At 38.6% G+C, this 25,337-nt stretch overlaps 1 protein-coding gene and 1 long non-coding RNA gene across 2 annotated transcripts in view; one reads left to right on the plus strand and one right to left on the minus strand.

Annotated features, from left to right (window-relative positions):
• The window catches only part of LOC128150691 (uncharacterized), a 59,883-nt gene that overhangs the window by 23,810 nt on the left and 10,736 nt on the right, over window positions 1-25,337 (plus strand). The window lies entirely within an intron of this gene.
• PRTG (protogenin) overlaps window positions 1-25,337 on the minus strand; it is an 86,414-nt gene that overhangs the window by 6,714 nt on the left and 54,363 nt on the right. The window contains 4 exon segments of the mRNA XM_052807059.1: window positions 3,266-3,436; window positions 4,205-4,332; window positions 6,058-6,244; window positions 6,793-6,888. Of these exon segments, the coding sequence (XP_052663019.1) occupies window positions 3,266-3,436; window positions 4,205-4,332; window positions 6,058-6,244; window positions 6,793-6,888 (582 nt within the window).

The following is a 25,337-nucleotide window of genomic DNA, read 5'->3' on the forward strand; positions in this document are numbered from 1 at the left end:
CTCAGACTTAAGTCTAAATTTCAACCTTTCAAATCAGTTTCAGAAGTCAGAATTTATAGTATCATGGGAGTGTATAAAATGTAAAGTTGTTTTGTTGACAGAAAAGATTATACATTTGGCAAAAGGGAAGCTACTTCAAAAGCTATTTCGGCTCTTCCATCAAAAACACGCATTAGCTGAAAGCATTTGAAGTAAAATGTGAGGTATCTGTAACCAAAGGAGCTGTAATATCTAGCACCAGCAAGGGCGAAAGGTCACGTTTCAATATTACAGGCTCTTTCCCACCAGCTCCTTTCAAATCTGCTGCATTGCTAAAGCAAGTAAGCACTTTGTGCTGATTTACTGCACACCAAGTGTGTAAAGGCTGTAACTTCTGATCCACTTGAAGAGAACTAGAGAAAAGGGGGGGAGGTGGCTGGAAGATAACTCACATCACGAATCAGCAACAAACTGCATTTATGTTTTCCAATTCTGCCATGCCTAGCACAAGCTCAGTCAAATTAGAGGGTTTTGGTTTTTAAGTTGGTAGATTGGTAGAAATTTTCATGCATAAACTAAAGCCCATGCTAGGACTTTTATAGGTGGTAGGGTTGATCTGTGGTTTTTTGTTTTGGTTTGCTGGGGGGGGTAATTTTTTTATTTGGGGGGCGGTGTTTGAAGGTATGGGAAAGGAATGGGGTTAAGATTTCACAAATCTTCTGCAGAAGAAGTTTAGTCTCAAAACACAACAATACTATTTATTGCATAGGGTTAGCTGATCTTATCAGAATAAATGCATTAAAAACTGCAAACCCTGCTTTTACGTCAAATTACCTATGAAGGACTGTCACAGGACTATCACAGTATTTGCCCAATTTTACTTCTACATACTAATTTTCTTTCACAGACTTTTTCATCTGTACTTTGCCTAAGAGCATTACAGATTGTCCTAATGTGTCAAGATGCCCAAATTCCAGGCCATGCCTCAAACCCTAATATATCTGTCAAAATACAAAATTAGTGACTCTAACATTGATGGGCATAGTAATATACTGAGATTTATAGGTCTCCATTTGCTCATTCCCTCCAATGCTTTCAGTATGGGAACACATGAAAATGTTTACTGTTATTGCCATCCCCTCATCCGAAATATCTATGTTAAAATACTATTTGAGACGCTATTCAGTTTCACAGCCATGGCTGAGCTGAAGTATATACCTGAATGCAGTTCAGCCACTTTGCTGCATACAACAAATACAGCGTATCATCACCAGAATGACAAGATTTATTCTTCAAATATAAGCTCTCTATGAATTTAAATCTGTGGGGTTTTTAGTGAGTAAAAATTATTATTAAATTGGTCCTTTAATATAAGAAGTTTACATCACTGTTTCTTTCAACAATTTAATGGGACAACTTTATGTCACTGTTTCTTTGAACAATTTTAACAGTGAAAAAACATGGGCTCTAATCTTCCTCCTACAGTTAGACCTCATTGATATTTCAGAGACTAGTTATTTTTCACAAATTTTGCTTAAGATTAATAACCATTTTGCTGTTATTCTTCACAGCTGACCATTCTATTTGAGGCCAGCCTGACAAATACCATTCTGCTCCAGCAAAGACAAAGCAGCACTGCCACCTTTCAAAAAGGCTTAGTCTTTCATCCTCTCTTCAGGAGCAGCACAAAGGACAACCACCATCTTTGAACTAAAGAGTTCACTCTCACTGATGGTGAAATTGTCTTCTGTGAGTGAACACTTACTAAGTTTTATGAATTTTCTCCACAGAAAATTTAAAGCCTCACTCTCTGCTGACAACTAAGCTTTCAGCCACAAAACAACACAGAACAACAAAATAACTCTTCCTGGATAATCCTCTTAAATAAGCTACTCGAGCACATGACTTCACTCTGTAGCACTGAGCTTCCCTCTCTGGTTTAATACATTATTAGAACATTATCCATTCTGAACTGCCTCTATTTTGAATACCAACCAAACAGTAAAGGCCTTTTTCTTTTTTTATGGCTGTCGTGGTTTAACCCCAGCCAGCAACTAAGCACCACGCAGCCGCTCACTCACTCTCTCCCCACCCAGTGTGATGGGGGAGAAAATCAGGAAAAGAAGTAAAACTCGTGGGTTAAGAACGGTTTAATAGAATATAAAAAGAAGACACTAATAAAGATAATGATAACACTAATAAAGTGACAGCAGTAATGATAAAAGGATTGGAATATACAAATGATGCACAGTGCAATTGCTCACCACCCGCTGATCAACACCCAGTTAGTCCCCAAGCAGCGATCCCCCCACCTCCACTCCCCCCAGTTTATATACTAAATGTGACATCACATGGTATGGAATACCCCGATGGCCAGTTTGGGTCAGCTGCCCTGGCTGTGTCCTGTGTCAACTTCTTGTGCCCCCTCCGGCTTTCTTGCTGGCTGGGCATCAGAAGCTGAAAAATCCTTGACTTTAGACTAAACATTACTTTGCAACAACTGAAAACATCAGTGTTATCAACATTCTTCGCATACTGAACTCAAAACATAGCACTGTACCACCTGCTAGGAAGACAATTAACTCTATTCCAGCTGAAACCAGGACACTGGCTATAGTAGAAATCTGTTCTTGATGCAGCTTTTCAAATCATAGTATTATTCTGGAAAGTGTCTATAAAAATTTAGACTATATCTACATCTAATCACAAAGATATGACTGCAGTTCGTATCACCATACTTGAGTTACTGTTAGGTTAGCTAGCTGGGGCTCAGCGGTAGAACAGAGCCAGAGAGTTAAATTGAATTTGCAGAGCAATTTACTGGGAGTAGGGGAAAGTTCATTAAGCAAACTGAGCTAACTGGATTGGCAGTGATCAAAAGAAATACATAAACCCATATAGCCACATTTATAAACTTCTTTCTGGAGAGCAAGGCATCTCGGAGACTTTGGATTTGAAAAAGTGCATTTACAAAATGAAACCATCACAATCATGGTTACAACAGAACTAAGACGGATGTAATTGGATTTATGAAACATTTTGGTTCACATGCACACACTGAGCTCCAAAGCAACACAGTCCCTCTCCCCTCACCTTCTGAGTATTAAATGGTTTTTAATACATTTTCATCACAACCATGGGAATAATTCTAAATTAATTATAACTTTTATGTGAACACTTATATGAATTTCTTTCTTATTGTAGTCCAAGGGAGCTGAAAGTAACAAAGCATCTTATAAGTAGCATCATTGTTAGTCCAGTTCATAGGTTTATGATTTTAGTTTACCTTCTCTGTGCAACACTTGCCATTCCCCAGCAATCCAAGACTTCCTGGATGCATAGAGGATAGTATATCGTGTAACAACTGTTTCAGGACCATCAGGTGGCTTCCAGGAAACCAAAGCAGTATCATCCTCTATCAAAGTCACCTTCACTCCTACTGGAGGGCCAGATGGTGCTGTGAGAACAGTAACACAATGCTATTAGGCTAACCTAATTTACATGCAATTAAATTGCTCAGAAAGAAACTGATGTGCAGACCTAATGGGTACTGCTACACCACAGATGAACAACATATAAACAAACACATACTGCTTCTCAAGAGAAACTCTCCTGTTAACTCTGATCTGGTCAATAGCTTAGATTTTGTGAAAGCAAATTTCATATTTTTCCTTCAACTCCAGAAGGAAACAGTTTCTGACAAAAAAACACATCATCACCCTACGAACCATTACCCATCCCAAACATTGCAATGCTGAGAACATGAAACTGAAGTTTTTTAATTTTCACTGACCAAGCTGACAGAAAAGTAAACTAGAAGCTAGGGCAGTAGATATGTAATATTCTTACAGTTTCTAAAATGTCTGGTTTTTAAAATACACTTTCATAATGCCTATGAATCAGCCATGCCTGTTCAATACATATTTTAAATTTTTTATTCAAGTTATTTCCATTCAGTGGGTGCTAATGGTGCAAGTATATCACATTTTACATAAAAATCATCGCTGATTTTAGGTAGATTTTGCAAAAGAATTTCACATTCCCAAAACAAGGATTTTCCTGACAGCATTTTTCTGTCTCTCACTGAGAAGAGCAATATCTGTACCTCAGAGGTAAGTATTTCTCTCTCCTACAGACAGCTTAAAATTAATAAGCGATTTTTTTAGGCCATTTGGGTTACAGAGCTTTCTTTTTAGAACCATGTGGTCCTCTCCTAGTGCCTTACCTTCTGGAAGGGTAGTATGGTAGACTACTGGACTCCAAGGACTGGAGAGCTGGTCCACATGCAGCCGAACTGCAAATTCATACATGGTTTTTGGCTCAAGACCTTGAACTAACATGTGAGTCTCTGACCTGTACAGATGAAAGAATAAAATAAATTTAACACCAGCAATTGACTTAAGATCCCAAACTCAAATGTTATCTCTTAGTCACTGTGAGTAGATTCTCACTGTCAGTTCAACACAAGACAAACCAGTTCAAGTCCAGACACATGCTCCATCTGCGCCGTCCACCTGAAAATGTAATTGTACTAACCCTGGAGCTCTCCAGAGCATATTATGTCTGCTATCAGTTGACTTGAGCTCCAGTTTTTATACAGGTTGTTTGGAGAGCTGATACACAAGCAAGTCCAAGAATATTATTGCCCAGATCACCAGCAGGTATCCCAAACTTAGCTTTTTCCACATTTGTCCGTAGGACACTATGCTTCAGGACGGAGTTAAGCTTAAACTACAACCAGCACCACAGCTGAAAAGGCACATGCTGTTGGCTCCACCAGCTATTCTTGATCTGCTTCTCAGTTCACAGAACAGACATAGGCTATGTGTGCAACTTCCCCTTCCACTTCTGGCCTCCATCACCTCATGTGTAGGAGATGTCTGTAGAATATGAATGTTCCCTACTCATCTTCCAGTCATATTTGGTAATTTAATAATTGTAAAATTGATTATATTAATTGTAATATTGTAGTTTACTATTTGATCACAAAGTCAATTGTAGATGTTCTGCTTTACTTTGATGCTGGGGGCAGGGGGAAATCTTTCGTATACACCAGGGTTAATTCCAGGTGACAATACCCAAGTTGAGATTAAATCTCAATTTAAAATGGTGTTACTCTACAGATATTGCTTTATTAAATCTCATTTAGTATTTTCATCTTCCATACTGCAAAGGCAGTCACCAATATTTGCAGTAGTCTCATCCTATCACAAAGAGCGGCATTTATTGCTATGCTCCATATTGCACACTAAGAATTTTACATGGTGATTATACTGTGTCTAATCATGAAGTCAGGAGTTATACAGCAGGGGATGTGTTCTTTGAAGAGAAGACCATCAGTATTAGGATGGAAACTATCTTTTAAGACAGCATTTTTCTTATTTAGAAGGCTTGAGTAAACCCAAGTATTGAGGGAGCTACACACACATGGATTCTCTCAACAGCACCATGGCTCCCAGCATAGGCAGTCACAATGGAGCAAAGTCTTGTGCTCCCATACCACCTGGGCAGAGAGTTGAACACCAAGCCTAGGGAGAATTTCTTCCCTGTTCTGACACTCTGTGGCTCACGCATTGCTTCTCTGAAAAGCAAGCTGTAGTTCCTACTCAGCTTTCTCCTGGCAGGGTGCCACACGCTCAGGAATGTGGCATTCCCATAACAACATGCTCAAGCCCTCAAAACTCAAAAATTCTTGTTTCCAGTCTTAAAATCAGACACTGGGCTAAATCCCATCTTTGCCCAGACAAGCTACCTATAAAATAGGTATTCAGTTTTGTTTGGCTGAAGAAGAGCTTATAATTAAATTCAACTTAGACAGCTAAAAAGCCATTAAAAATTCAAGAGCTTCTCTGGGGATCCAACACAAGGATCACAGGTAGAGAATTAAGCTGTTCTATGAACATGTCTTAAATAAACCAAGAAACAGAACTAACAGCCACTGGGCAAAACACACAGTCCTCTAAGGGAGATAAAAGTTGTTATAGTAAAAGGCTATTAAGAGAGGGCAGGAAGAGTCGAAACTGAGTGGGAAGGATCTGGAAATGGGAAACCAAGACTTAGTAGTAGTGCTGCACTTACGTTTGAAGGTAGAGAACCAGAGAAGCATTCTGCAGCCCCACTGGGTTGCAGCGGATTGTGTAGTTAATGACTTGCGCAGATGTAAAGGCAGGCTTTCCCCAGTGAAGGTAGATAGAAGATGAAGTGTTAGCTTTGGCATAGAGGTGGTGAGGAGGTGGTGGTGGTGGCACCATGCGATCACGGACAGCTATTTAAAACAAACAAGGAGCACGAATTATTTAATGAACTGTATACAGATACTGGTAAGATTAAGAGACAGGTCTGAGCCCACAGGTTAGATTCAAATCTGCCCCTACCCAGCACTACCTGGTATTCAGACCCAGGAATCTGATTCTAGCTATTAAAGATCCCTCCTAACCCAATAGATGTCACATATTACTTCTGTAGTCCCACTTGTTTAGCCAAAAACAAAGTCAAAACTATAAACAGAGACAAGGGAGAGAAATGAATCTCTCATAAGATACATGATACATCACTGGTTAGCTGATGCTGACAATCCAGTAGGGGAGGAAAATGTGCTTGGTAGCTATCTTGTTTCCTCAGCTGCAGTTCATGAACACAGGAGACTGTCTCGTTTGCAGGATGACTAGGAGAGTATTTGTCACAGATATAATCTTTCTCGTTCTCTGTTTTACACTGAATTAATTGATTATTTATAGGTTAAAAACACAGAGCTGCTGGGACCTTGAAACAGCTGAGTTCTTAGTAAATTCTTCATGTATCTACAACACTTACAGACACATCCTGGAGTGCTGACTGTTTGGTCTGCCTGATAACCTTCTTCCATACTGTTATATGCGAGCAGCCTTACATGATACTTTCTTCTAGGATCTGCACAAAGAGAAAAGGAATAATTAGACTCAAATAAAAAAATAAGGACTTTCAGACTTCTACAGATAGCGAGATAACTTGATTCTCCTGCAAGTTTGGTTCAAAACTTGTCTGCTACAATCAGCAGACTGATGAACAGGCTGGATGCCTGGAAGCCTGTCTTTTATCCAGCCCTGCGAATTCCCCTGAATCTTTGCCCAGAGTCAGTCACATATCTCCTAGTCTTGCTTTCAATAGCCTGAAACAGAAGTTTGTAACAGAAATCAGTGGGAGTAGGATAAATATCACATTTCTATCTGTAACAAAATCACACCTTCACAGCTACAGAGCTAGATTTAATAGTATGATTCAGCATATTGAAAGTGCTTTCAATCTACAATAAAGATTTGTTAAAACAAATAGCATGAGGTCCACAGAAACCAACATTTATTTCTGGATAAGCAGGCTGTAATGAAGCAGGGCAATCAAAATGAAGGCAGGAAGACAGGACCCAGCAAAGAAATGGGAAATATTTTGGTTCCTGGTTCCGAGAGGAGGTATAGTGTGAAACAACAGTGATTGTTAATAATGTTTTTGGCTAACAACTTCCGCTTCCACATGTTTTCTTGAAAGCTGGTTCTGGCATTCTTAGAAGGTCACTGTTCCTAGCTTGAAGGGTCTCCCTATTTCCCTTTCTCTGGCCACGTCTTTGGGTACCCATATTGCAGTTTGCCGCTTCTCTCAGTTCTGTTAATGATACACTGGCCTTGATCCAAGTGAAAAATTACTACAGAGAAATGATTTAGAAGCCTTGAGCTTTCTGTAAGTGGAGATGGCGTGGGGTACCCACAGGTGATTAGAGTGCAAACCACCAGGATGGCTGCGCTGCTTCTCCGCAGCCTACTCCCTTGCGATGGTATTTGCAACAAATCCCTTCCATACAATGATGATTTGCAAGGTGGTAGCATTTGCTACTAGTACATACAAGCTCTTCTGAGTTCAGCTAAACTTCACCCCAATACTGATGTAGGTAGTGGGACATTCTCTTCTATTGTCATGAACCTCTTTCTTTCTGTTAAGATTTTCAGAAGGTTCAGATGTTATATAACTGTGCTGATCTTGTTCATTTCTTTTTTCCTTGCCCTAAAATACCATAATATTATCCCTTCTCAAAATAAGCTCTCCTCTTTCTCATTTTAGCTGAGATTCGATATGGCCTCTCTCATAAAATAAGCAGGAACACAAATCCTTGACATTTTTTCACCACAAATACGACTTTTGTTTACATCAGATCGTTAGCTCCCTCTGCAGTCTCTGCACCAGCAATACAATCTCAACAACTCGATTTATGTTTCCATAAAGACAGCATAGTGATTTCGTAATAATGCATTTTGTAAAATCTTTTCATATTTATTTTGAAATAAGACAATCTTTTTGTGATGTAGTTACCAACATCAGCTTTAAATGAGATACCACTATGTATGTTTATTTTTAAAAGACTATTTTACCAAAATCTAAATACAGGTGTAAAAGAAAAGGTGTTCTTAAATTTGTATCAAAGTATTTCTTTGATGTGTTTAACACTAATGGTAGAATGGGCAAGAGGAGCCCACTCCCATTTTCAAATAGACTTTAACATCACAAGTACACAATACAAATAACAAAATGTCAAAAAATGAGGTTTTTTTTAAACTAGAGTAAAATTCTCATTTGCTTTGAAGTTTTTTTTCACTTTACATATCACTTTAACAACAGACATCAGTTGTTCCGAGCCAACAAATTAAAATCAGAGAAAAGGAGATGGACACAAACACACAGAGTAACCTTAAGCATGTGATAAAAGAAAATATGGAATTTTAATACTGAAAATTCAGAAAGATAGTAAGATATTATATGTAAATCATTGCAATCTCTTAAAAATTTGTAAAAAACAAAAGATGTCTGAAGGGAAGGTGCATTTAAAAACACTGAGCCCAACCAAAAAACTGCACTTCAAAAGTACCAAGTGATTTAGATACATCAAAATCAAATTATAGTGGCTTATTGAGCAAATTACAGCACGCATCTCAGAAAAGCAGAAATATATACCTTTCCAGGCTTCTTAACCTATGGTAGGAATACATATATTTAGCACGTAACTGAAATACTCAAAAACAAAGCCAAAATTTTAAAAAGAGGCCCTCAAGACATCTTTAAGATCTCAGTAGGATTATGCTTTGGAGGTTGTTATAATAATCGATTCTCCCATCCATTCTTAGAAGAAACTTGAATTCCAGTACTATTTAGCAGACCCTTGAACAGATTCTGCATAAACAGGTAGCATCCAGGCGGCCAAGTGTCACAGTCTATCTTTTTCTTTACAAGTTCCTGCAGAAGAGACCCCTGCTGCATTTCCGCAAGACACAGGATGACAGACACGACAATTTATCATCCTGCTGAGCACCTTCAAAAACTCTGTGCCCTTTGAAAGTGGTCACCCAGAACTGATCATCTTCACTGTGAAATGAAGAATAGCTAAGGTCTAGTGCCCTGCTGAGCTGAATGAGGAGCCTGTGAGGTCTGTTTATCCTCATTGCCTTTTTTTTTTTTTTTTTTTAAACCTGAATTCCTCATTAACACTTGACTGGGGGGGAGAGGAAGAATAATGGGATCTGGAAGAAAAGCAAAAAATGTAACTCCCACAAAAAAAAATTCAAATGTCTTTGAGAAAAACACTTCTTTTTAAATTCTTATTTTTAAGTGTCTTTAACACTCTACATTTAGAAAAAGCACAATGTTGAATACCATTCATCTTACTCTTGTATAATGCAAGAAGTTTCAAAAATAATTATCTTTATATAGAAGAACCTGTTTAAAAATAAAGCCTCCCAACTAGTCTCTACCATCTAAAAAACAAGGTTATTTCCACTTCAGGACATCATGGTTCAACTGGTAGCAAGACTAGTTCAATCCAAAAGTGGTATCAGAATTTTTAAGATGTCACACATAACTGCTCCTATTGTTGAAAAACCATCTGCTGGTATCTGTAATTGAGCAACTGAGGAGGGCTGCATTACGTACTGCCCTAGAAATGCCTAAATATTATAGTAATCTAAAAAGGAGAATATAAGAGCATTTTAAAGACAGTGTACTGAGCAGCAAAAGAAATTGATGTGAAACTTGTTTCACAGATTACATGTATAACATGAGCGAAGACCAATTCAAAGTACTTGCTGAGATGCTGTTCCATGTTGAGCATAGCTTCATCAAATGCAAAACAAAATAGCCAATAGACAAAGATCTGCCTCCGGTTCCAACAGATACTTGCACACTATTTGTTTTATGAAGTGGTTGAAAATATTATTTTGTCTGAAGTAGCCTCTGTTTAGAATATTTTTAACAATTGTTAGCTTCATTTACAGGCTTATGATATGATTTACTCCTCAATGGCAATCCTAGTACAAACTTGGCATAAAAGCCAGACACATCCTTAGAGAGAAAACAAACTTCAGGAGCTTTCTTGCCTTTAACCAGCATAGGTATCCTGAATCATTTACACATAAATCATTGATAAAAGATTGGGGATAGCTTGGCCACCTGGGGGCCTGACAGTCTCAAATTTAGTGTGTGCCATCCATGCACATTATACAGCAACAGGACGCTTGAGAGGCTCAGAAAACAGGGAAACGAGTATTGAGGCCATCAGTCATGCTCCTAACAGACCCAGAAGTAACACATCTTTCCACAGAAGATCACTGCTATTCAGAAAAAAATCAGGTGCAGTGATTTACTCAACCCATTCAACACATAAATTCAGTTTAAGTAAAAAAAAATCGCATCAAGATTTCACCTCCGCATTTTCAAACTTTCTCTGAACAGTTGGTAACACCAAGTCATTTCAATTAATTCTCTTGCAGTTGCCAGCATTTGTGTAGTGGTTGAAGGCTTGTTCCCAGACCTAAGGTGAACTCAACCAATTCTGTAGCCTATTTACCCACTGGCTGAATTTTTTAAAGTTAATTTGTTTCTGTTTAATATGGTTTGTTTTAGTTTGTTTTTTTTAGTGCTGCTGGTATTAGGCTGTTGTAAAATTGTCACAGCGCCTACCTACAGCTTTTTAACAGGCATTTTTATTGTTATTACTTAAATCAGCTGGTTAGAAAGGACGCAAAAACTACACTGTTTGTACAAATCAAGAGGCCAGCACTGATGTTGATACAAACATGCTAGAGCTAATTCATAAATTTTATTACAAGACTGCCTCTGGAGTACACAGAGACTGTCTTAAAAGACATTATAGGCTGGAGGTGATAAGCTGGCATAGTTTCACATGGTACAATGGATCTGCCTCACACACCCTTTTTGTATAACCAAAACCTGTCAGTATTAAAAACACACGAATAATAGTTCAACAAGAGGCACAAATTTTGCCTCTGGTAATACTACTACTATAAAGTAAGAGTAGGAAAAAGCTAAATATGCCTTATATTGATTAATTTCAAATTATCAAAACAGATACTGTCCCAAAAATCACTGTTTCACAATTTATGTAGGATCAGCCTCATTTTCCTATGGCAGTTTTTGTAGGTAGGTCACTGCTCCCTGATGATACTCCTGTGGAATCTCATATCCTGTCATTCACTCTCCCATAAAAATCTGCAGTGAGCCCTGCAGATTCAACCCTGATAGGTCTTTCAGCAGCAAGACACATGGGGGAGCCTTCTCTTTGTTTTGCGAGTCTATGAATAGGTTCCATACCTTACAGTAAAACTATGACAAAGCTAAATACTGCAAGTATAAGCAAAAAAATTAAGTTGAGCTATCATTTAAAACATGGATTGTAACTTGGAAAAAACATTAAACATTACAGTAGCTGAAGCTTGGTAAGAGTTTGGATGACAATGATTTACTTGTATATCTTACTGTCTTACTACATTCTGGAGATACAATCTTAAGAGACTATGTTCAGCTTCTCAGAAAGCAGATAGGAAGCTCATAGCAGTTACTGTGTCAATGCTGTAAAAACAGATTCTTCAAGAAAAAGACCACAGTGCACTCAGATGTTCCAACCCTGGTTTTGTGACAAGTCATTTCATTTCCCAGCATGGGGGGAGAACCACAGCTGTTTGTCTGTCTGGACACAAGAAACTGAGAGAAACTGCAAAAATATCATGAAGAATTGAGAGTTGATTCATTAGCAGTCCTATTGCTCTACAGTCCATTGGAACATCCACATTTTGTTGCACCAGCTCAAAGTTATTCAGTATTCTTTACTACTGCCATCAGCCTTGCTTCTACGTAAATCTTCATTTCTCTTTCACTAAGGGGAGCAGTTGCTACTACAAAGCAGCTGTCTGTCAGAAATACTCATATTCAGATTCTCCCATTTTCTCTTCCAAAACTTAAGAAGTTAATATGTTCAAATTATATATATTTATTAGTTAAATATGGTTTAAACATACAGAGCCCAGTTTTCAAAGCTTAGAAAAATATAAATGGTCCAGTAAATACATACACAATGGTAGGCAAAAGCAACTACAGAGTTGTTATCTTCTCATGCCAGAAAACTAGTTTTAGTGTATGTTAGTGTATTCCATGGAATTCCATTGAGTTACTGTCTCAAACTTAGTTCTTCAGTTCTTCTAAAACACTGAGACAAATACACAAAAAAACCATATAAAACAATCTGGCATTGTTCCACAATAGAATAAACGGTGCTTCTGTTGACACTTACTGGCCTCTGAAAAATACCCACTGAAAACCGAGGTTTTGCTGCAATGACTGCTGTAGCAGCTACCATTATCTGGGGGGTGGGGTGGAAAAAAGGTCTTCTGTTTTGAAGACATTTCCCTAGTGATAAAGGTGACATGGGGAGAGGAAGAAACATCTCTCCAACCAACATGGGTTAGTTCCATCTGGTAGAGTTATACCTCATTACTGCCAGATGGTGTCCTCATGCACTTCCAATGAACACAGCTGGAAAAACTAGAGGCATCAAAGATTAAATGCCTGTATTAGCAGTTAAACAACTAAAACCAAAAATGTGCTTTGAATCACTTTGCAGCCGGTGAAGTACTTTTTAATGCAACTACCTCATTCTTAAATTACTAAGATTGCACAGACTGAACTTTTAGGAAAAGTTACTAAGAACAATAAAGTCACTTCCATATTCACAATGGAACAAAAAGTTCCATCCTCAATACATTCTATTACATAATTAAAACCCTCTAAGCTTAAAGCAGCACGACACTAACAACATAGCCAATGAAAAATCCTAATCCATATGTAATTCCATCCTCCCTTCTCAAAAGAATACAGAGAAATGCAAATGTCCTGATTACATTTTAACATTATCTTCAAATCAGTTTTCTGCAGAAGACCAAACTGAGTTTATCCCATTCAGATTTTTATAATCTGTCTTCATATGATTCTTATATTCCAGGTACATTTATAGCATTAAAGATAAGTATAAAACTTGTAACAGCAGGTTCCAGTACCACATTGTACATGAGACACACTCTGGGTAACCATTCAGCTGCAGCTTATCTTGAATACAAAATGAAGAGTTCTAAATCAAGAGTGTTAGAGAGCCACGTTTGCTGATATCAACAGCCAAAATTTTGGCTTTCTGGCAAATGCTTCATAGAAAGCATCTGTTTACAGGCTACTTAGCCAAGGTTACAAGAGAGTGTAATATTGCAACCCCTAAAAGCCCTGTCATTGTTTCCTTCAGCTGCTGCATGTTTGTGAAGCTCCAAAGGCCTTGAAAGGAGCCAGAGCAGAGCCAACAGGTCAGGGCTAGATAAAATTAAGAAAGAATCTGAGGTCAGACCATGAAAGAACTTTTTCTTTTTTTTTCACCCCTCCAGAACAGTGAGTCCACCTCCAGCAGCCTTTCATTCAGTCCTGATAAGAAGAGACAGCACTCCACAATCTGGATTTCAGACTTTTTAAGTCCTCTTTGGGGAGGGGAAAAGATAAGGAAGCCCAAAGAAAATGGACGTTTTACTATCATTTACTGTTGAGTCATTAAGTCTGGATACTGAGCGTACTTTCATACCTGTTTTGAACATCCCTGCTCTCAGCACTTTAAAAGGAAAGTATTGATAGAAATAAAAGTACTGGGGGCTTTGTTCTTGTTTCTATAAGAATTAGGATTGCACAGAATTTCTAGAGAAAAAAACCAAAAACGTTCAGTGGCTTGATGTTCTCAGTCAAGTTCAGTGACTAGAAACAACTTCTTAAGCTACATCCAATGCAGCGATTCTAACAGCTGGGGAAGGGGATAAGAAAAATATTTCAGTTTTATTCTAGCTTACATACAAAATTTTAAATAATACTTTTTTCCTTTCAATTAAAGGTATCAAAACCACACTACACTCAAAAGGCTGAAAAAATGGTTGTTCTAAGGACAAAACTTCTGTGGCCAAATGTCCATTTTTAATTTAATCTTTTGTGCTGCTGGATTTTTTGTGTAACCTACAGGTCCATTGTTGGGTAGTGGTCCGGCTGGATAGCTCATTGGTCTGGTTTGCCAGGGTGACTGCGCTGCCCCCAAGCCCGTCCCTTCAACACAATAAACTCCAGATAATTATTCAAAGAAGAGGCCAGCAGCATGGGCTGCTCTGACATCGGGTCACGGCCTTTGACATCGAATCTGGGGCTAGCCAAAGTCTGCTCCAAGCAACTGAGGTCCAGGGGAATTATTAAGGGGGAAGGGTGGGAAAGGAAGAGCACTGAGAAATACTATCCTTAAAAATGTACTTTTGAAGCAAAGTAATGTAAATACAGCAGAAACTTATTAGGAAAATAAGCAAATACATTTCAAATACACTAGACAAAAGGGACGGAGAGTAGCGCATCAAGCCAAACAGTAACGTAAAGCCTGGAAGTAGAAGGATGATACCGATTCAGGTCTGTTCCTCTCAGAAGCAGGTAGTTCCTCTCAGATTTTTAGTACTAGATTTTATTTCTCTTTTCTAAAAAATGCCCTTTTACCTTGCTCAAGTACATATGATTAAGCAAATAAACACAGTTTAGCAATCCTGTTCTATTACGATTTCTAAAATCTTGTCAAGGCTCTCTGGGTATGTAATTTCTAAGCATTATTACTAGCTTCAGATAATTATATTTAATTACTTCTATTTTTAAAGGAGTTGGAATTTCAATTTCTTGCATATTTTAAATAACAACTTTTTAATATCAGATTAAAATAGTTTGAGAGGTTACAGATCGCCAATATTTTACATTTCATGGTTTCTTTTTCAATTTAAAGGTAACTTTAAACAGTTAGATGGAACAAAGACTGTCTGTAATACTCATGTTTTCCTTTGCAAACCAAATAACTGAAGTAGAAACTAAGCAGTTTGTTCTTTGTACAACATTGTAAAAGTTTATTTGGGTAGAAAATGGAACGTATGACATATGTGAATTGATCCAGCTAAATGGTCTGGCTTTCCACGGCTTTGGATGGCTCATGCTTATTTGTCTAAATCTGAAAAGGGTCTGTATCCCTTTTGTAGCTTTGCACTATCCCCTTAGAGGGCCCCAGGACAAACAACACCTCACACCCCCTTGCTGTAAAAACATCACCTCTCCTACTGCCCACCATCAGCAATAGCAGCTTTATACAAAAAAAGCGTGGGGGAAGGGCTAGCGGGCAGGATGAATTCCCAGCATACAGCATTTTAGCCTTTTGGAGGCTACGAAACAAGAACCATCTAAATGTCTCTAATCTTTTTAAAAGTGAAGCAAATCTCAACGATTTAAGTTTGCCCGATTTCCTTACGGGCATAGAGCATTCCCACTATGCCTGCAACGCTTTCAATCAGTCCCTGTGTTTCTCCTGCACTTCAGAGAACCGGTAAATTGCACAAGCAAAAAGCTCTCTTCCAATATTATTCTAACAACACACTCTAAAACTAGCAGACACCCTTATGTTAACTAGCCTGGCTCACCGTTTTCAAAGTGAGCCCTCGAAAGCTAACTTGAAAGCAATACCAGAGGCCTGGACAAACACCTAATTTTGATCTTTTGTGCTCGTCTTTTCTTCTGAGAGACCTTTTCTTTTGTTGCTGCCCAGTGGAAAGCACATAGCTCATTGGTCCTGCTTTGAAAGATGAGAGCGCTGCCCCTCAGTCCACCCCTCAGAGCACAATCACTTTAATGGAATTATGTAGAGAGGCCATCTCTGGAAGAAGAAGGGAGGGCGAGGGGGGGGGGAGGGAAAGAGTGTCCGAAGGAGCAGAGCCTTAATTACCCCCAGTTACTAACACAGATACGTCCACTGAGAATTCATGCAGTGGTCCAAACAGGATGTGTCACCCCATACAACAGGTTCCCTTACATACAGCAACTGACCCATGCACAAGTGACAGAAACAGTTAGTGAATCAAACATTACAGTAGAGGATCAGGAAAAAAAAAAGAAAGAAAAAAACCCCCACCCAAATGCTGCTACAAGCACACCTCAAAACAGGAATGTGCTATAAAAAGTTCTTTTTCCATAAGATGGAAGACACTGAAAAGATGATCTCAGTGAAGACCAACATTTCTGGGTTGCAGATAGGAAGGAAGTTTAAACAATTTGCCTGATCTTCATGCTAAGAGGAATGCTTCCAGAAAATGCATCTAAACACAATGCAATAAGCACTCTACCAAGTTTGGTTTAACATCTGTTTAGGTACCAAGCTCTATCATACATATGCACTGACTGCCTGACATCCAGCATCACCTTACAACCAACACATTTTTACACAATGACAAAGGCAATCTGTTCACAGCACCCAAACTTTCCCCTGAAGCTATGAAATAAATTTTCTTTCAGAACCAACATTTTCTGCTGGTCTGTCATGGACTCCCCATGCCATTTTGACCCTTTTGTGCAGCAAAATGAAAACACTATCTATCATTACTTGCACCACAGTGACTTTCTAGGAGGTGCACAGTTTCATTGCAAAAACATCTGTGGTCTGGTGACTCTTCTCAGATCTCAAGCTTTAGGAGTTGTGCTGTTGCAAGCATGACTGCAAGATGCAAAAGCTTTGGGTCAGCCAACTAACAGTTAGTCTGGCTCTCTCCTCCTCCTTGAGAGGGCAACAAGGAACTGCACTAAAACACATTCAAATTGCTAAATGTAAAACAAGTCAGTCATGACAGAAAAACAAACAAAATACATGCAAGTAGAAACCACCGCTATCTTTTTCTTAAGGCAAATATTGGCTGCATGGCCTATATCCAGCTGCATCTATAATTAGGGCCCAAACTTCAGTGGGACACTCTGTTATTGCAGGTGTCAAGGGCCATGTGTGCTCCGCTCACACAGTGCTCCCTTTTATTTGTCAGACACCACCAGGTTGTGGTGGTGCACCTCCTAGTCGGATACCTGATCTACACTCTGTGTCCATGGGCTTGCTGGCATGCACAGTTGTGTGAGCACTGAACTATTATTATACAGACACTTTGCAGATGAAAATAAAGCAACTGCTTAATGAAGCTCAAAATTTGGCACCCACTTGTTGAATACAGGGTGGAGGGGCAAGTTAACCTAGAAGGCTGACAAGATTTATAGTGAATTCGCTAAACCGACACATTTGTCATAGACTGCCAGTTAGTCTGATACACATTTACTGCTTCTGATACGACAACTCTCATACTTCATTTGCTGAAGTTAAATCCAGATGCATTAAAAAAAGCTTAAAATGAAGGCTGGCATCAAGCTTCCTTTGTACACTACTTTTAATGCAAAGTATTCATTGAAAACTCAGCATATAATGCTAAACACTTTCCAATCACACAGGTTAATAAAATGGGAAGCAGGGAAGTCAGCTAATAGTACTTGTAAAGAGTTCAGCTCAAATGCCTTAGCTCAGCAGGTCATTTCACCTGAAGTGTAGTGGCATGAGGACACAGGTCTCCATTTCCTCAGCCATGAAATGCATTGCAGTATCTCTCTCCATACATGAACATGTCTGTTACTTTTCCTTCACTATCTTCTTATATGCCTCATTCTCTACAGCCTCTCTGACTGGTTGCGTATCTTTGACATTTAGCAAGGGTATTCATTTTAATTACATTTAGATTATGCTGAACTACCTCCCTAGTGGTTTGGCGCAGCAGTGTTATTTTTAGCCTTTACATTTTCATACAGCACATCCTGGACTTCTAAAACATGCCCTGAAGAAAATTTCCATTTGTAACGATAATAAAAGTATCCAGGACCCTACAACGTCCTTGGCTCTAATATGCCCTGCTGTTATATTCAATGGCACACTGGCACGAGCTATTCATAATGAGTTTTGTGGTAGGAATTTGCACAGAAAAGTTTATTACAAGAACACAGTAAGTGACAGCTTGTCACCAGGCAATGAAGCCAGATATACTACATACTTATATTCCTTCTTGAATGCTTTCAATGAGCTTAAGTTTGGTACAAATACCCATCTAGAAGGCCAGGAGAATTCACTTCTCTCTAAAAATGCTACTAACTTTTCATCTCCACACAGATTCCACCTAAAACCATATTTCAATGGCATCTTGTGTTCACATCTTTCCAGGCCAGGACTCTGCTCTTCTAAGATAATTCACCAAAGGATTACTCAGTCTGTGGCAGCAGCTGTGCAAGTTAATGTTGTTGTTGCTTTTTGTTAAATACATGTTAATGGTTTATTTGAAGACTATTTAATTAAGGCCAAATTTCTGGAACAGTATTCTTGAAAGCACCATAGACAGATCTTGCAGGTGGTACAAAAGGGGTCAACATGTGCAATCTGAATTTGGACCTAACATTGTCAGGAGCTCAACTCCTTTACTCAGAGTAATTCTCTGAACTGTATTCTGAGTACTAATACCCTTCTACAAGAATGTTGTTTAATGTCCATATAAAGAAGCATCTAAACAAGAAGAGTAACCTGAAAGATTTCAGGCTTCCTGAAACTTCTGAAAATCTTTTGCTCTTCTGGCTGACAACACAGCACCTACTATTTCTTTTACACTTTGTGGTATTTTGTAAAGACAAAAGTATATTTTTCCCCCCCTTGGAAATGGATTACAACAGGTTTTTTACAGTAAATACTACTTACTACAGGTAAATACTACTGTACTTTAAAGGATGCTCAGAATAGCACAGAACAGCAATAACATGGAAAAGTAAATTACAACTTTGCAGAATCTGGAATAGAATTTCACAGATTGTGTGCTTTTTTCCAAGAATGGTTTTTATGTGTGTGAAGTATTTTCCATAATTATATACATGGCAATTTGGTCTGGCTTAATTTTTCCTTCAAATTGGTTTTCTTTAACTTTTTTTTTTTAATAAACAAAATCACTTCTCATGGGAAGCAATGCTGTTGTCATCAAAATGTTTGACCACAGACCAGTTGTAATTTAAATCTTTCGCCATACCTGCTGTATTTTTTAATTAGTTTTGTGAAGAACAAGCATTGAATTCATGTCAAACATTGTATTAACAAACTGAAAAGTACAGATTAAAAGACTAGGAGACTACTTATAATCAAGGTTATTTTTGTTATTTTTCCTAATGCATTCAAGATTTAAACCCAAGCTATATTACTACCTTGATTGAAAGAGGGAGAACAAAATTATCTTGATGTAATTCCTCTGCATATGAAGTTTATACAATACTTAGAAAATGGAAAGCAATCTGACTGATTGATTACTTAAGTAAAATAAACACACAGCTACTTAACTCTTAGCTAGCTATCTTCCTTTGTACAATTAAAAGGGTTTCCCATCATTAATTCAGTTTTACAAATGCTGAGTTGAGCCTGCAGTTTGATGAGCACTTTAAACCAGCACTAGCCAACACTGCTGCTGAAAGAAGCCAGCCTGCTTCCCCTCACCCTTCAGCCACTCACTCCTGCCGCAATCTTCATTTGCAGAGTTATTTTTCATTCAGGCCAATTTCCCCTGTGCAACCACACAAGTGTTAATGCAAGCACAGAGAGGAGCAGCACAAATTAGCACAGACAGGTACACAAGGAAATGTGGGGTGTTTTCTTCCAAAAGTGCCAGCTTTTGCTACTTTATTGAGCTCCAAGTTGCACTTTGATGAACTCCTAGAACTAAGCAACATCCCGAAGCAACAGAGCAAGCCACTGGCAGAACCACCTCGCTGTTCCCAGCTGTGGCCAGCTGGTTAGGACACAATACAGCCACCATGAGTCTGTTTCATCTCATGCAGCCTGGTGAAATCGTGAATCTCAAACCTATCCACACAAGAACTCCAATGACAGAATAGCCGTCTAATGAATTTATTAATAAAAGAAGTTTCCCTCAAGGGGGAGCTGTTATCTAATAGACTGAATGCAAAGCTGGAAATCTGGCAATTTACAGCTCAATTCTGTCACTGATTTCGGCGATATCACACTCAGTTTAAACCATCAGTACCCGAGAAACTCCATGAAAATGGCCCTTCTCTTCCTTGTGTTTCAGGTACCCTGTTTTTAAGATGGGACAGTGAACACTCATCCACCCATGAAACTCATTGGAATGGTTACAAAATGCTGAAATAACATAGAAAGGTGGAAATACAAATAACTGCCTGAAGTGTTTTTTTGTCACACCACTCCAGGCAGCGTGGTTCAGCTGCCTTGCACGGGGGCACAAGGGACAGCACAGGTTCTGGGGTCCCACAGGGCAGACTCCTCCCAGCTTCAACAAGGTGGAAGATGACCTTTCAGGGGCAGATCTTCCAACAGGGAGGCTCAAGCAAAAGAGGGAGGTGTAGGCACTGCTGAGCCAGCCAGAGTACCCTGGACTTGTGCCTGCATTCTGAATCATGCTAAGCAATTCACTTTTCTGTCCTACAACTTGACTGTGCTTTGGTGGTTTTCTTCAGGTATTTTACTGGGTGGATTGGGAGCATGATCTGGCTGTCATTTCTGAAGGAGAGGGATAGTTATCACTGCATATATGACACAGCTCTTCCAATCACAGCCCATGCATAACTGTCTACTCTGCTTGGATAACATACAAAGATTTAATACATCCAAGCCACCCCTGAGCAAAGTTTTCCAGCACAAAAAGCTGGTAGGGAGTGCTACAGCTATGGGTTTTCCAAGGCAAGTGGTTGTCACCAAGGCAACAAGGACTGATGAGAAACTAAGAGAAATTAGATAAAGGCAGGTAAGAAGCAGTAAGAAGGCAGCCAAAACACATGAATAAACAGGCTAAGTTAGGCCAACATTAACAATTATCATGGAAAGAAAAATTAATACAAAGGACTAATATAGTAAGAGGTATGCTTCTGATGGAGAAGTGCTGGACTACACTAAGACAAAGAGGATCAGGAAGCCAGAAGATACCCTATTTTTCTCCCAACAGTTTCTATATACACATGCAAATTTAGACACACAGATACGGAGCTAGGTAACAGGCTGTGAGCATATCGCTCCCTGCGTCTTAAATATACAAAGGAGAAAGTGGGGAATTGATGGGTAAATGGACACAATGCACAGTAGTGCAACACCTACCCATCTGCCTCTCTGCCCCCACATAAACCATCCTACCGTACTGCTTCTGAACATCTCCAGTTCAACTGCCTTAAAAAAAGCCCTGGGATGTGATATACAGACCACATTTTCAAGATATATTTGCATGCAATATTTTAAGTCTCCTGCTTTGTCTGAGTATACAAATATGTCAGTTGTACAAAGAGCCACAGCACGCACAACTGGATGCACACAAGAGGCAGAAAACTCAAGTCGCTAACTGATCTACCAAACAGGATCAAGAATGTATTTCCCTGTCCCAGCTTCTGCAAACACATGCAGAAACAAGTATTTTTGTTTTGTAATGATAACCAGCTTGAGTTGGGATACAATATTCAGCTATGATAATGGTAAAAACACTGTGAAAGGGAGTAGAAATGCTGAAATACACTTTTTATGCAAAAGTTATTTCTACTAAACTTTTTTCCAAGGCACAGAAAATTCACAGGAGAAGTTTCACAGGAAGAGCTGCTTCTTCCAACACAAGATTGGTTTTTTCCCCACTTCCCACATACCCTGCCTTCATCTGCCACAAAAGTGTGACTCCAGGCAACCTGAAAAAAAACCAACATTGACTTTTCCACAATTGCATCTTTTCCCAAAATAGAAAAATGCTTCTGTTAGCAATAATGCCTTCATGGCAAATATACAACCAAGGTGTTACTCAAGGCAGGAAAGCTACCAGAAAACGTATTAGCTTAGCTTTAGAAATGCATCTACTTATCACGAACACAGAATTTGCAAAGAACCCCTACTATTACCTTTCCCATACAACTATCACAAGTGGTAAGGTGACCCAAAAGAAGTTAATGAAAAAAAAACTCAGGAGAAATTAAGTTAACATTTGATCACAACATCTGGATTGTTGTTTAACAAAGGAAGAATACAATAAAAAAAAAAAAAAAAAGAGGTGGGAGGGTGGGGGGGTTAAGAAATGTAACTAGCCCTGTACAGCAAATGTTTTCTTCTGTCCACTCTGAAGTCTCTTTCATGTGCTAATGGTGGCATTTTTTTAAACTCTTCGCCTTTGACTTACTCAGACCTTTAAGGACCTCACACATCTAATGGTTCCTCACATTCACCAAGAACAATCAAGAGAGGTCTGGGGGTTGACATGCAGTATGATTAATGGACAATGTTGATTTAATTTCCTATAACAGGAGTTTTCTCTAAGCTTTCTCCAAGGAGCAGTTTCTTTGCAATCCGGGACTTAAGTATTTTACTAATGAAGTCCAATAAATAGCAAATTAAATAATGCTGTCTCCCAGAGACAAATCCTCTCACTTCAGGAAAAAAGGAAGGAAAAAAAAACCCCCACCATATTTAAAGTTGTGTTTAAATCTTAAAAAGGTTGCATAGCAGGAATTTACATAGTTGTTGGAGGCTTTTTTGTTTGGTTTGGTTTATTTTATTGTTTTGTTTAAGAAAATTGAGCAATTATCTGGTCATTCCTGCCATTGTTAACTGCTTGCTCTTTTTTTCTCTTTAAACAGGGGTACTAACTTAATTTCCACTTCCAAGAAATTAGTCTTTATTGGTCACTTTTACATTATAGCTATTAAAATGTATACCATTACATATTCATTGTAATACTTAGAAACATTTCAAAAAGCAACTTTGAGGGTTTTTATTTAAAATAATTTACAACTTTCTTGATGTAAGGAGTGATCAATATGTCCTTTTCATGAAGCAAATTTTAACCTTCAGCTCCAGCAAACGAACAATGAAACACTATTTGCATACATCCTAACTGTTACTCAATCAACATGACACAATTTCCCAACTGAATTCCCACACAGGTTTAGATTGAAACGGTGGAATTTCTACCCTGAGAACGCAGAGCAGCAGAGAGCATTTCCTGCAAGATTCTAATTGCTTTCCCACCACTGAAAATTTTACCTTTAAATACTTTGAAGACAGCACATTTTGCTTTACTATAGGCCGGCAAGTTATCTTGCCAGAGTGCAAAAAATCTCCCCCTCCTATTTCCAAGGCTTTGCAGTACCCTTGATTCCAGTTCTTCGAGTTGTGACACAATTAGTCTGATGTCCTGAGAGAAACAACAGCATCCGACTCAGTTATGGGGACAGCTGATAAAGCGACAGAAAGTCTCTCAAAAACGGGCAACAACCCTCCATGCTACTGGAGTGGGCCCATGGAACATAATCTCTCCTGTTGCCTCAGTAAAGTCTGCATCTTTACATTTTTACCTTTAAAATTGCTACAAGGCATTGTCCCAGGAAATAATGAAAGTTTCCTCATCCTGACAGCTCCCACTATCTCTTTAGAGAGTCAGGCTTAACTGGTCTTAGCACTCTATTTTGTTTTTTCAAGTACAGTACATTCAATCTTTATTCTGCACTTGGGTATCTCCTGCCTCACCATGTCCTTCCCCTTTAAAGAGCCACTAGCTTGGGAAGTTAAAATGAATTACTGCAAAAGTCAAGGCATGTTTAAATTAGGATGTCAGGACTATTTTCCCAGATAAATGGGTTCAAACTGGAACAGTTCAGAGAGCATGTTCAAGAAAGTTACATAAAAATATATTAGGCAATCCTTCCAACACACAATCTACCTGTTTCTGAAAGATCTTAACTGTCAAAGAGAGCAAGAATGCATCTTTCTGACCCAAGACTAAGTGCTTAGTATGTAGACAAATTAGTAATTGTCCATGAGTTGTAGAGCCATTTCATAACTCTGCAGTTAATTCAAAGAAAGCCTAGAGATTCCTCTTAGTGTCTGTCATATGTAACATTTTAATCACCACCAAAACCAGTTACACTGCTAATGCAGATGTTACAGATTTCACTATTCCAGTGCCTACAGAAGTTGATTACTGGCTAAATCAGTAACCTATTGAGAGGCTTGATGGTGTAATTTAAAACTGACAAATACATTAAACATTAATTAAAGCTTTCCATTACAAATGAACTGTATGAAAATAACATTTACTTTCAAAAAACAAAAACATAGGCAGAAGTAACTGTGACGTGATTTAAAGATAAATCCAATTTCTTCAAAGGAGGCAAACTTAAATGCTGTCAGAAAGAATATATGACAAAGTAATCTTTTTTTTTAAAGAACAAAAATTAAAGTGAAAGTATGTAATTATGATACAAATCTGCAATATTGCACAGTGCAAGAGAAATAACGGCAGAACTACACAGGAAGGAAGGCACTACATTTTTAAAGATGTGGCACTTGAACTGCATAATAAGTATGCAGCATTAGCAGCTGATAGTTAACTGGCCTCTCCTCAGCAAATCTGCTCAGAACAAGCTGATATTTATCTAGGATTCCCACTCAGTCCTGTGTAAGAGTGCTTAAATAAAGCCAAGGCGAAGACACAGTTGTTGTAATGGATGCCATGCCAATAAGCTCCAACAAAGGGCCACATAGTTAAACACGAGCTTCAGTTTTGCTCAATAAGAATTCAATTTACAACCTGAGAGAATCAATTTTTGCGTCTGAACAGAACAGCATCTGCTTTGATATTTTGCAGGTAAAAAAAGTTACAGGGTAATAAAGCCCCCTCCCTTCTCTCTTTTAATCTATGAGGGTTTCTCCCCCTCCCCTTTTAAATCCTGAAAGAAAAACACAAGGAAAAATATGATATGCAGATATGCCACGTCTGCATTTGGAAGACAGGCTCATTTAGAGTGGTGACAGGTCTGCTTTTCATGATTATGAAGTAAGGAATGCGTGTGTCATGTTTATTGACGTGTAGTAAAAGCACACTATCATACCAGGACTAAGCAAGAGCTCGGGTTTGTTAAGTACAAATATACATGAACTGCCACATTTGCAAAAGAGAAAGAGGTCAGTTAGCTGAGGAAGAGGTTGCTTTTAAACATGCCCAGTCTACTTCTAGGGCTTTTGATTTTATTCCTGTGCAATGTGACCAATTCCTCCTCCCCTCTCTCAGCAAATTCCTTATGTTTTAGCTGATAAGTAGTAGCAAGCCTGTTACACACAATCAGGA

This window comes from Harpia harpyja, chromosome 14 (assembly GCF_026419915.1).
Source record: "Harpia harpyja isolate bHarHar1 chromosome 14, bHarHar1 primary haplotype, whole genome shotgun sequence".
Taxonomy (NCBI): Eukaryota; Metazoa; Chordata; class Aves; order Accipitriformes; family Accipitridae; genus Harpia; species Harpia harpyja.